This window comes from Podarcis tiliguerta, assembly GCF_965153285.1.
Source record: "Podarcis tiliguerta genome assembly, chromosome: 5".
Classification (NCBI taxonomy): domain Eukaryota; kingdom Metazoa; phylum Chordata; class Lepidosauria; order Squamata; family Lacertidae; genus Podarcis; species Podarcis tiliguerta.
The window spans coordinates 84,030,468-84,044,154 of NC_139538.1; the positions used below are offsets into that span (position 1 = coordinate 84,030,468).

The window sequence follows — 13,687 nt, forward strand, 5'->3', positions numbered from 1 at the left end:
CAGAGAGGGAGATGTAGGCTTGAGGCAAAGAGAGGGAGGAGGAGAGAACAACTGAAGATGCAGCTGCAGGAAAAGCTCCACAGCATTTGGGGCTTTCAACAGGAACACAGGCACAGGAAGAGAATGTAAGAACCTACTAAGAGCCTACTGGATCAGGCCAATGGCCCATCTAGTCCGGCATCCTGTTCTCATAGTGGCCAAACAGATGCCTGTGGGAAGCTTGCAAGCACAACAGCCTTCTCCCCTCCTGCGGTTTCCAGCAACTGGTATTCAGAAGCATACAGCCTCTGACTGTGGAGGCAGAACACATGCATCATGGCTAATGTTGATATCCTTTATCAATTTGTCTAACCCTCTTTTAAAGCAGCTCACTCAACGATAAGTAGGAGGGTGGCAATCCCTCACTCCCTTGGGAGTCAAAGGAAAGTTTATTGGGTGAGGCAAGAGGCAACAGCACTGCCTGTGTCAACTGTACAGGGGCCAGTCTAAGAGAAGGAAGGAGGAGGAATCTGAGCACAAGGAGGTGGTAGAAGAAGCCCCTAGAAGGGTCCTGTGATGAACTGGGATCCTGAATTCTGAGAACAAGGGCTCACTATGCCTACTCCAAAGCAAGAGTGGCCTGACCCTCAAGGGGGATGGCTTAGAGGGGAAACCACCCTGTTGTGAAGTGTAACTTTTGCCAAAATCTATTATGTTCCAAGTTACCACACTGGAATCATCAAGGCTGCAATTCTCAAAATGTGGCAGGCCTTTACAAATGGCTACTGCAGAAAGGCTTTATTAACATTTAATTTAAAAGCAGATTTTAAAAAACTAATATCAAACTTTTCCCTCTATTTAAATTTTACTATTTTGACAATTATTATTATTTGCCCCCAGCTCTTTCTTTTACATGGAAGGCTACAGCTCAAGCTTGCCCAAGCAATCTTCTCCTTGTGTACTCCAATTCATCTACCGTCCTTCCCAATTCATGATAACAATAGTTTATTCAAAATCAGGAAAGTAAGTGCCTCTCTAAACCATAATTGGAAACCCATTTCAAATCATGGTTTCCAATTCAAGCCTGGAGGCAAAATATGCAGCAACTATGGTTTGCCACATATGGATGACAAACTATGGTTCTCACAAAATAAGGAAGTGAGGTAGGGAATTTGACACACACCGGAAGTACGGCTTGTGTATGCCTGAGCTCAGATTCCACAACCTCCCTTAGAAAGTTTTTCTTATACTTTCATTAAGCAAACCTTTTTGTAGTTTAAACTGGTTCTACTGGTCCACCCAGAGCCCTTGCAACAACCTAGCCAATACCACACTAAGTTTGCTTAGCTTGATTTCCTTCAAAAGGAAAGCTTGCCCCCTAAGGCTGAAGGACTCAGTTATATTTATGGCATTCTCTGGCTTCTCAAGCCAAAAATCCAACAGGTAAATTCAAATATGCTGCATACACAAGTCAGTAGTTTTCTATTACCACCATGATCAAATAAAGCCAACAACATTTTCCCATTTTATAATACAAATGACATACCTGAGGTGGTGTTGGAGTTGGTCCACCTGGATACCCAGCTTAAGAAAAATAGAAAATTGAAATAAGATTTTACTGTTGCCATGCTGTGTGCATAAAATATCATGATAGCAAAATGTGAAGTCTGCTTCTGATTCATGCACTGGTTTTCAGCTAATATTTCCTCATGCAGATCAGGGAGAACTTCAGGACTTGCAACGAAGCCTGCAGGCTTCACAGTGACATGAGCACCCACCAAACTGTGTCACTTTCAATCACATTTCAGATTTCTGTCTCTTTCCTTGCATCTCCTGCTCCCTTCAGGGAGCTGTGAACGGAACAAATATTTGCTGGATGCAAAGCTGACCATTAAAACACTATCCCTTGCAGCCTGGAACTCCCTATCGTTATTTCCAAGGTCCTTTCCGACACAAGGTTAGGAAGTGGGACTACGGTAAGGCCCAGTGCAGATGTGGCATGAACAGCCGCATAACCAAGATGAGGAGGAATGCCACAAATTCACCGGTTCCCTCTCTTTTTTTGCACCAATTTCCCCCCTCCTTTTCCTGGTTAGTACTTACAGTGGTACCTCGGGTTACATACGCTTCAGGTTACATACGCTTCAGGTTACACACTCCGCTAACCCAGAAATAGTGATTCAGGTTAAGAACTTTGCTTCAGGATGAGAACAGAAGCAGGGGGCGCCACGGGAGCGGCGGCAGCAGAAGGCCCCATTAGCTAAAGTGGTGCTTCAGGTTAAGAACAGTTTCAGGTTAAGTACGGACCTCAGGAACGAATTAAGTACTTAACCCGAGGTACCACTGTACTAGGGTGTCGTGTTATATCTGCATTGCCACTGAACAGATTAACAATAACGAAAGGAACCAACTATGGCAGCACCCATGCAATCCAGGATCATGCAGGACCACTAGTGGACTCACAAGCCAGCTGTGGCTGTGCATAGATGCTGTTTCTGTGAATCACTGTCCCCACACGAGATTATACATGAGGCCGGGGCAAGAGTTGCAGGCATTCGTCTGTCTCGAGAGACCATGAAGTGCGCTTCTGAGGTTGAAGTCAAACTGCTGGAGAATCACAGCACCTGCTGTGGCTGCAGAGACTGGTAGTTCATAGCTGTTGCCTCTCACATTGTTTCTGGTATGTTAGCAACACCGAAGTGACCTCTCTGAGGCAGAGGCCTGGGCGGTGTGTATGGAGGTCCTGGGCTTCCTAGATGACAAGAACCGCCACCCCGCCCTCCCCACGGTGTCAAGGATGTGGCCCCAAGGAAAGCAGAGCAATACATTTGGAACCAGCTTGGCTGCAGGAGTTGCCAGAAGGAGGTGTACAAGGCCCCATCCAACCATCTTAGGGACTTCACTTCAAATTTGTGTAGGGTTTGCTCCTTGGCCTTTTCTTCTCCTGAAGATGTCCCGCAAGGCAGTGGGTAACAGTACTTAACTACAATTTTGTGTTTCAGCAGTGGAATACAGACTTAGAGTAAGACTTACAGATACAAGTTTGCTTCACTAGTCTCATATTTTACAGGGTGCATTCCACCTCTAAACCCATAAACAGAATGATTTATCCTTTCCATATCCAATCACAATAGTCGTTCAATACCTGGTATTTGTGCTGGTCCACCTCCCATATAATTTTGGGTTGGAGGCTGTGGATAGCCATAGCCAGAACCATTTGAAGGTACTCCAAACCCAGCGCCTGGAATAAATACATTTTAAAAAATAAAAAATCTGATACCATGCAAGTGCAACCAAAATATTTCGATCACAAAGTACAAAATATATAGTTAATACATCAAATTAAAGAGCTAGAAAATACTCAGTTTGGTTCATGTCTGTTTGAAAACCTGTATTACTTGTGCTCACTACCAGAATCCTAATATTTTTTTTCCTTTATATTGGGTAAGGAACTTTCCCAAATGAATCAGGCAGCTCACTGTATGCTGTGGGCAGAGGAGGGGGGCAAGTTAAAGAATCATTCAGCAGACCCTGCAGAGTTAAGGCTAGCTGTTTCAATGACCAGCATTATCCACACTTTCCAGGCACGGCCCATGCGCTTTAGAGCTCAGTGTCTGAGCACCTTTCTTTCTTTTTGCTCCAGAGCTTTCGCCACGAAAAGCTGGTCTTTAAAGCTGAATCAGAGCAAATGGCAATCCACAGAAAACCCAAACTGCCATTTGCTCAAATTCAGCTTTCAAGAGTGGATTGTCGCAGGGAAAGCTCCAGGGGGGAGTAGGGTGGCACACTCAGACACAGAGCTTTAAATCATGGACTGTGCCTGGAGAGAGCAAAGGAAAGGTACGTCTGGATAAGCCAGCCCTTGTCTGAAGCTTACCTATTCCTTAACATGGTTCTGGTTTTATAGTAGGTCTTTAAAAAGTCACTCATGTGGGGCCAATGGTGGCAAGTACGCAATAAGCTAACACTATGTGGGATTGGGACTGGTGTGTGGCCTTGAATAGTCACTCTCAGTTACGCAGTGTCCTTCCCTAGCCTGTTCAGTGCCTGATTGGAAGACAAATGGGAGCTGAGCATTTAGGTTTGCCCTTTTCATCTAAGCTTCTCTGACCTTTCGGAAACACAGAGAACATAACCACCACCTCACTGAGAGCACTGATTCATTTCTTTCTTGCTTAGGGTTTAGTATGAAGTTGTCCTGTTAGTCAAGGACTTCCTCTTCCTCGTGACCACCCCCCGCAAACTCGTTCTGGGGGGTTTCCACAACCTTCCGGAGCAGATCTGGAGAGTGTGGGGATAGATGGGTAGAAAAAGAAGCCCTGCTGCACAGATTGAGGGTCCTGCATTAACAGGATGGTTTTGTTGGATACAACCAAACACAGGCATTCAACTACAGCAGAGATAAGCAGCCAACAGTGTTTCAGCACATTACCTCCAGGATAAGTTGGCATTCCACCAGGCTGAGGAGCCCCAGGGTATCCAGCAGGCGCAGGGGGGTACCCACCAGGTGCGGGTGGGTATCCTGTAGCCCCTGGGAAGCCACCAGCTGGTGGAGCAGCAGGATATGCACCACCTCCCATAGGTGGGAAGCCTCCAGGAGCAGCAGGGTAAGCATATTGACCAGCAGGTGGGTAAGTAGACTCTTGCCCTGTAGGCTAAACACAAGCAGTAGATCAAGAGTTAACACAGTTGAGAAAGAAAGACCTAGAGAAAGTCACAGAAAATTGAAAATCTATACTGAGGCTCTCCCTTCAGCTCCACCACTTGCTGGATTAAAGAAAACAACTCTGTTGTACTTTAAAAAAAAAATCACACATGGAACAAATATGCTTGCCTAATACATACAGTGCAAACCTGACCATTAAAACAGTTAATGCAATAAATTTTGGGGGGACAGGGGTGTGGGGAATTCCCTGGCGGGTGTGGGGGATTCCCTGGTCCTGAATGGGGTAACTGTGCCCCTGAAGGACCAGGTGCGCAGCCTGGGAGTCATTTTTGACTCACAGTTGTCCATGGAGGCACAGGTTAATTCTGTATCCAGGGCAGCTGTCTACCAGCTCCATCTGGTACACAGGCTAAGACCCTACCTGCCCGCGGACTGTCTCACCAGAGTGGTGCATGCTCTGGTTATCTCCTGCTTGGACTACTGCAATGCACTCTACGTGGGGCTACCTTTGAAGGTGACCCAGAAACTGCAATTAATTCAGAATGCGGCAGCTATACTGTTGACTGGGAGTGGCCGCCGAGACCACATAACACCGGTTCTGAGAGATCTGCATTGGCTCCCAGTACTTTTCCGAGCACAATTCAAAGTCTTGGTGCTGACCTTTAAAGGCCTAAACGGCCTCGGTCCTGTATACCTGAAGGAGCGTCTCCACCCCCATCGTTCAGCCCAGACACTGAGATCCAGCGCCAAGGGCCTTCTGGTGGTTCCCTCATTGCGAGAAGTAAGGTTACAGGGAACCAGGCAGAGGGCCTTCTCGGTAGTGGCGCCTGCCCTGTGGAACGCCCTCCCAGCAGATGTCAAGGCAATAAACAACTATTTTACTTTTAAATGACAACTGAAGGCAGTCCTCTTAAGGGAAGTTTTTAATGTCTAATGCTGTATTGTTTTTAATATTCAGTTGGAAGCCGCCCAGAGTGGCTGGGGAAACCCAGCCAGATGGGTGGGGTATAAATAATATATTATTATTATTATTATTATTATTATTATTATTATTAATGTAAAATAAAATGTAAATGTAAAATTCAAAATGCATTTGCCAGGACCAGAGACAGTATAATAAAGTTCCAATCTTGGAGTCTTCTTATGTACTCAAAGCATACATTTCAGAATAACTTCTGCAATATGTATGCATGCATGTAACTAAGACAAGTTTTCATCAAGAAGATGGAACAGCATCTATTCTACAGAAAGCAACATCAGTAGTGACATCCTCTCAACTGCTGTTGTTTAATCCACTTCTTGAAGAGGTTTGAAAGTGGGGCGTATTTGATTTATATGGTCTATTTAGTTCCATTTATGGTCTATAAGTAAGCCAATATCTCCCTTGTTAATTTGTAGTGTCCTCAATAGATGTTTATAAAACTATTTGTTCCACATTTGGTGCATTTATGCCAACTGTTGCTAGTTTTGTTCTGTGCATGGTTTCATTTAAGGAAGATAGATTTGTGATTTGCTTAGGACTATAGTTATTAGATCTCTGTTTCTAAAGTTTCTCAGTATACTGCAACTCCCTTAGATCTTTTATCCTGTTTTGGAGTGAGCTCTTAAACTTACAGTTTCCCACTTAAGATTTCATGGAAAGCATGGTTAAGAAACCAAAGCTAGACAATGTAGTGGTGATCAGTAATTTAGATGGTTTTTGAAAGGGATTATGAATTCATGGACAATGAGCATTCCATGTTGGTATTCTGCTATCTTTGGAAGATGCACCTGTTTACGCAGTCATTTTTAAAAACACACCATAAAACAATTGCATTAAAACAACACAGTAAAAACAGGAGACTCAGGTCGAGAGGTCAAGGGAATGACTGCGTAAACAGGTGCATCTTCCAAAGATAGCAGAATACCAACATGGAATGCTCATCGTCCATGAAGTGGGAAACCTCTTCAAGAAGTGGATTAAAATACATACATATATAAAATAAAATAAAAGTGGATTAAACGACTGCAATTGAGAGGATGTCACTACTACATACCATCAAATGCCAGATATGGAGAATACCTCTGCCTCTTCCACCTGAACAGCTTCTGACAACATTTGATGTCAGAAGCTAGACTGAATATCTCTAAGCTCAGAGGAGAGAAAGACAGAAAACTCCCTGCTTATCACCCGGCCTACAAGCGTCTTGCAAAGAAAGAAACAGATACCCAGCTCTGCAAGGTTGCCGGAAGTTGGGCTCCCCTATGAGTGTTTCTCCCTTCCTCTCTGAGCTTGCCGGAGAGGCAGAGAAAGCTCCATCGCATGCACCCAGTTTCCAAGCACTTTGCAAAACGGTGAAATCATCCTGTCCTGCAAAGCTGTTGGAGTCTACCACTGAAGCAGAAAAAATACAGATCTCTACAGAAACTGCCTCTGAGATTGTGGCCGAGTAAACACTGGCCCTTATTTACCCTACCCACAACACTGGACTTCGGACTAAAGTAACAGAAGCAAAAAGTAACAGCTATCAATACAGAAAGAGAAACTTCATTGATCAGAAATCCCAAAGGAGGAATGAAACAGACAATTAATTATTATGGACAACAGGGATCTTTCCCAGAGGGATTCAAATTTCTCTTTGAAAGGAGAAGGTCTACACCACGATCAAGCATAAGCAGACTGGGGGCAAAGAACCCCCCCCCACACACACATACACAACTCATGCTGGAAAGAGGGGATTGCACATTCCAGTTCACATCACAGATAATTTATACCCTAAGATGGTTCGAATATTCCTCCTACAATTCCTATTGGTTAAGAAACTGCAGTTTACAGGCTTCCCGATCTGCCTACATCATGTTTGCTCCTAAACATGTACCCCCAACAATAGCATATATCCCATGTCCATTCAAATTAGCAGTTTTTACAATAGGGGTGTGTTTTATAATATTCATGCAGCATTTAAGCCTGCGTACTAGCATGTGGCGCTGTGGGTTAAACCACAGAGCCTAGGGCTTGCCAAACAGAAGGTCGGCGGTTCGAATCCCCGCGACGGGGTGAGCTCCCGTTGCTCAGTCCCTGCTCCTGCCAACCTAGCAGTTCGAAAGAACGCAGTTCAAGTAGATAAATAGGTACCACTCTAGTGGGAAGGTAAACGGTGTTTCCGTACACTGTTCTGGTTCACCAGAAGTGGCTTAGTCATGCTAGCCACATGACCTGGAAGCTGTACGCCGGACCCTTGGCCAGTAAAGCGAGATGAGCACCGCAACCCCAGAGTCGGCCATGACTGGACCTAACAGTCAGGGGTCCCTTTACCTTTTTTTTTACTAGTTTTTAAACTATCATCTGCTATTTCTCCTTCTTATCTCAGGTCACCTCTAAGCTATAAATCTATCCCTCTTTCAAGGCTAACAATTTAACACATTCTTTACTTAATTTTAACATTAGCCAGGAAAAGAGCCTCTTAGGGAGTCAAGCTTGTGAGTCCAACATTTGCTTTGTCTCAGCAACTCAGGATGTAAGACATTTACAATTCAGGTTTTAAAACGTGCTAATAAACAGTTCTGCAAAGGGGCCCTCCTTGGGGCTCCTTTGAACCTCTTTGTTCACAGAATCGGTCTTAAGGTAGGCATGCTCATCTTCACCATATCATCCCTAAGAATAAAAGTCATTTTCATTCATTTATTCCACACCCTCCTATTCCAAAAATATAGTATCAACATCAAGACAAAGGGAAGTGAGGGCAATAAGCACATCATACAGTAGAGAGTGTTCAGTCTCAGGGTAGATTAAGACCTACAAACATTTACAATATACAGTTCTGGGATTGATTAATATTTCATTGCCCAGAAAGAGTGTGGCGGTGCATCTCCCTCCTTAAAGAGGACCTGCTTGGATGCAGAAGTACAAACAATTTTGCCACACACGCACACAAACAAATCTAGTAATACACCACGCTACCTGAATAAAAAAGTAAAAACTCTTTACACAATAGCAACCATATCACTCATGGGAAAGATAAAAACAAACAGTTAAAATAGTGAATTGCAGAACAAATAAATGTAGACATGGAACAAACAAACAAAAAGCAGCCAAAAAGGGGGGGGGGGAGAGAAACACCACAATGAATAAAAAAGGGAGGAGGGAGAGAATGAGAAAAACACTGGTAAAAAAAATACACATTAGAGTAGACCAAACTAAAGATTATAAATAAAAAGCAACATTATAACAAACAAACAAAATGCCAAAACCAAACATAAACAAAAGACCAAACAATAATTTAAAGCATAAACACTGAAACAAGAAAAAAATTATGAACAGAAGTAAAATATATTATGAAGAAGTGGACGAACACAAGAGCAAAACAATGTGTGTCCATTGAGTAAACATGAAACAGGAAAAAAATAGAGAAGTAAAAGTGCCATTGAGAGCATTTGCTGGAGAAGCACAAACTGTGCTTTTATGTGGTGAAACCTCAGAGCACTTCGGAGGACAGAAGATGCCATTATGCATGACAGAAGCAAACTGATGTGTGTGAGTCAATATCCTTCAGCACAACAATTCAAAACACTCAACATTTTCTTTTCCTCTGCAACTTCAAAACCCAATACCAACACAATGCAATAATGCTCGCAACAATAAAATAATTTCTAGACCAGTTGAACCTTACAAATTACATCTGTGTCAATAACAGGGAAAATTTAATTTTTATTAAGCAATAATATGCGCTTGTTATTATATATAGTAACAACACAAGCCTCAGTGTTCTTACAGTAGTCCTGGTCTTGGACGAGAAGCACTGGCAATATCTCTGGGAGCTGTCTGAAACCCAAATAAAATTGATCCAGAAAGCTACCCTGGGACTGCTTCAACCACTGGTGGCTAACCTGCAACTCTCCAGGTGTTGCTGAGCTCCAGCTCACATCGTCTCTGACAATTGGCCATGTTCAACAACATCTGGAGGGCCATAGATTAGCTATAGCTGGTTTAAAGGCACCATCTGATTGAAGGTTTATGCCTACTAAATACATAGCAAAACAATGCAAATCATCTGCTTCTGCCAATAATCATTACTGCTCATAGAATTAGGCCAGGATCAAGCTGCTCTGAATCTTAGTTGCAGTATAAAAGTTTATTTGCTGATCTGTAGAAGTTCATTGTTCCTAACTAAGGATCACATCACACCTTTATCATTACCTGCACAGAGACAATATTTGTGATGTGGAGCAGGGGGAGGGAGGTAAACATACTTCAAAAAGCATGCAACATAGTACATCACACATGAATCCAATTTTTGTAACTGAACATGTCATACACTACAAACTTGTAAGAAAACGTATTGAAAAATATAAAGGAAATTCAGAGGATCAAAAAGGAGGTTGTTTTCTAAGGCGACATACTTTTATAAAAATACAGTATGATCTCCTTATATTATAAATTTTAAAAATAGCAGTTTAAAATATAATCCCTGCTTTTTACTTACTGCTGCCTATACACAAACCCAAACTCTAAACACCAAGACAGCTTTCTGTATAATATTTCTTGTGAGAAACCTATAACTATCACAGCATATCTCGTCCATGATATATGAGGGTTATTCATATTCTAGACTGAAGCCTTTTTAATTTATCCCATAGACTCAAACAGGAGAACCAAGCCAATCACCACCTACATACTGTAATCCCATTCTAATTACCATTTTTCAATCATGCTAGAGCACAGATAGGAAGTCAGTGCCCTCCAGAAGTGCAGAGGTGGAGCTTCATGCTTCAGCACTGGGGGGCAGAGAGCAGGCGGGGCGGGGGGGGCAGCCAAGATGGCACCCCACCGGGATCGCACTGCTGGGGGCAGTGCGCTCCCCCCCACTCCTCTTCCTCCGCCAGTGCAGAAGTGACTGGACTACAAATCCCATAATCTTTGGCCACTGGCTATGTAGGCTTATGCTAATGAGACCTGATGACCAGCAATGTCTGGAGGGCATAATATTGTCTATTGCTGTGCTAAAGTGTGACAAAGAGATAGAACTGAAATATAGTAAATACTTACAGGATAGCCAGGGAAAGCAGGGTAACCTGAAGGGGGATATCCTGGGTACGACATTCTGTAAGACAAAAGAAAAGTACTTGAGAGCTTTTACTTAAGAGTTAAGTGATTTCCTCATGTGAGCACTTCACCACCAGAAGGCTATAACAATCTGTTGGTTAGTGCTGCTCGCTGTAGGGTTCTGGTTCAATTGTGGCAGAATATGCCAGCAAAGCAGACCTTTGGCAGGTCTACTTGACAGTTAGGTGATCCGACCCACCTATCAGCCACCATGATGTTGGGCAAATGACAGGTGGTAGCCCCTCCTACATGTCAATGTTGACCCACAAGGGCTGGAGGGAGATAACGATCTAGTCCATGGGCCAAAAAGGTTTCCCACTCCTGTTTTAATGCATGTGCCATCCATATTATGGCCTTGATAGTCTTTCATCAGAATACAGAAGGGCAGGTTTCTTTTTTTCCTTGCTGAGCAACTCGGTAGAATATGCACCTTGCCTCCATATAAAAGGGAGAAAGACTTAAAAGCTTAGAAATCAGAGGTGGTGAATTGAAGTCAAGCCTCTACAAGCTCCACAGTGCCTATAGGCCTCTCAGGCATTTTCTGTTTTTCCAGAGAACTGAAGTCACATAATATGAGCTTACTAAAGGCCAGCCAGCTATGTTTCCATCTCACAATGAGTCACTAATCCATGTTTCAGTGTATCTTCCTGAAGTAAAAAATGAGGACCACACCCTCCACAAAGGCAGTTACGTAACGCCAAGCAGGAAACAGAGCATTCATCTGACTGCGGAAAACTGTGTGTGTGTTTTAGGAAAAGCAGTCTGAAGTTTAAAAGCTTTTGAGATAATTTAAAAGGATCTCCCTTTTTTTATATTAAGGCTATCTGGGTAGCATTCAGTTACAACAGACTCTCTTCTGCCAAGCTTCATAGCAATGAAAATTAAATTAAGACATTCCTCCTAATTCTGAATCTTGGAAGAGAAGCAGTGATGAGGCATGGCTGTACACTTTATCGCTGGATCAGTAAATCAAGTCTCCACAAATCTACTCCCCAAGGAGTAGAATCTCCACTCCTTTTAACATGGGAATGGGGAGAAGAGGTTTAATGTCACAAACAGCTCCAAGTGTTTCTCAATGCAAAGCTTTGAGCCCCAGCCTGTTTGTCACTTGGCCAGATATGAAGATTCCCGTCTTCCTACTAGGCAATTCTCATCACCCTGCAGTCTGGACGTGGTCACGGTGCAATTGTGCAATACACTTCCTCTGGCACATACAGGGGACTTGGAAGTGAGGGGTCAGAGGTGTCCATAAATTATGACCTGCTAGTGAGCCAAGTCAAAATCTGTAGATTCCTGTACCAGACTACAGTCAAACCTGTTTCTGAAAACATCCCCTTCTTCCATGGCTACACCTTTCACATTTGCCGGTGCAAATTTAACTTTGTTACATTGCCCATTTAACTGGGTCAAATCTGAGATACAGAGGGTATGTGAGACTATGCCATCTATTTCATTTCGCTTTGCCATATGCTTCAATGAATGTAACAGTTGGCAATGAAGTTGCTAGTCCCTTGCTTTGTCTGTGATCCTCTTCCATTTCCTCTTATTTATATAGGGCCTGTTCACTACTTCAGCCCCAAGTATCGCTACAGACCTCTTCTATTCCACACAGAGAAATCTTATTCATTAACTGTTTATTCATTAACAGGTTCACTCAGCACTTTCTTCCCCTTCCATACTGTTTCTTAGCAAGCCATGCAAGAGTAAAACAAAATCCAAAGTTGACTGTTAAAACTGTGATGACCTTCAGCAATGTTTGAGAAATCCTTTTAAAGAGATCTTGACAAGAGAGCAGACACGCAGAGATATGGCTATACATATCCACAGTCCAGGACTAGGTAACCTTGCATTTACAGTTTCTGCTAGACTGATTTTCAAAGGGAAAACCTTTACCTCTTTTTCCAAACCTTGTGTTCTCTATGAATGATAGGAAAGCACATTTCTGGTCAGATATTGTTTTGGGAAGCTTTAGGGCATTTTTGCTATGCTATCGTTCTTGCATTAATTTCCAAAGCCTTTTCAAAATGGGTAATGGTGTAAATAAAACTGACTAATCAGGGAAAAAGCATGAAGGAACACAGGAACAAGGAAACTTTGTTAAAGAGTTTGAGAAGGATGAGGCACCAAAGCAGCATCATATCAAGTAACTGCAGGAATGGGAGATAGAACAAAACGCAAACATGAGATAAAGGCACCCACTACTTCAAATTAAGCTACAAATATAGAGGGAAGGTTTTTACAGTTTTTAAAAGTGCAATAAATGCATCCTTGTTACTAAATTGTTTTTTGGAATCCAGATATCCTCTACTTAAGGTAATGTTTCAGTGACAGGAGACACCAAGATTTTTTAAAAGCATTCAAACCATCATATTTTTGTTGCTGGGAAAGTTACATTCTTCCCACACACCAGTGAATCCAGTGCTCTTGCATAAGCATCACAGGCGTCTACTAGATAGCACTGCAATACAACTGGAGAAGAAAAAAATAGGGGAATTCCGTAAGTAAGATTTCACAACAGAAATGGACAGAGCCACAGGGAATAAGAGGGCCAAAGCATTATGTGGGAGATCGACTATGGGAAATAAATACTGACAAAATCTCTCTTTTTTTGGTAAAAACCTCAATGGAGCAAATATTAGGTTACAATATCCAAACACTATGTTTATTAACTTACTCTAAAGACAAGAGAGTAATGCTGCCAAAGGCAGCATTAGCGGCATATATGATAACAGCAGCTAGAACTATACCCAATCCTGAGGACAATGAGAAATCAGTCTGAGAAGATAAAGCACTATGTGCTAATGGCAAAACTGATAAGCTAAATGAGGGTGGAGAAAAGAGAGGAAAGACACACCTTCATTAAAAAGGGGAGCCTGTTTGCTGAATGCTGCAACAGAAATCAGCTGCATTTAAATACAAATACAGTTATATTTTATTATCCTAATGAAGTGTTTGTTTTA

General features: G+C 42.6%; 1 protein-coding gene across 1 annotated transcript in view; it reads right to left on the reverse strand.

Annotated features, from left to right (window-relative positions):
* ANXA7 (annexin A7) overlaps window positions 1-13,687 on the reverse strand; it is a 28,306-nt gene that overhangs the window by 11,063 nt on the left and 3,556 nt on the right. The window contains exons 2-5 of the mRNA XM_083440492.1: window positions 10,671-10,725; window positions 4,412-4,634; window positions 3,125-3,220; window positions 1,526-1,563 (exon numbers count right to left, since the gene is read on the reverse strand). Of these exons, the coding sequence (XP_083296618.1) occupies window positions 1,526-1,563; window positions 3,125-3,220; window positions 4,412-4,634; window positions 10,671-10,724 (411 nt within the window). The 5' untranslated portion in view covers window position 10,725. The remainder of the gene's footprint in view (window positions 1-1,525; window positions 1,564-3,124; window positions 3,221-4,411; window positions 4,635-10,670; window positions 10,726-13,687) is intronic.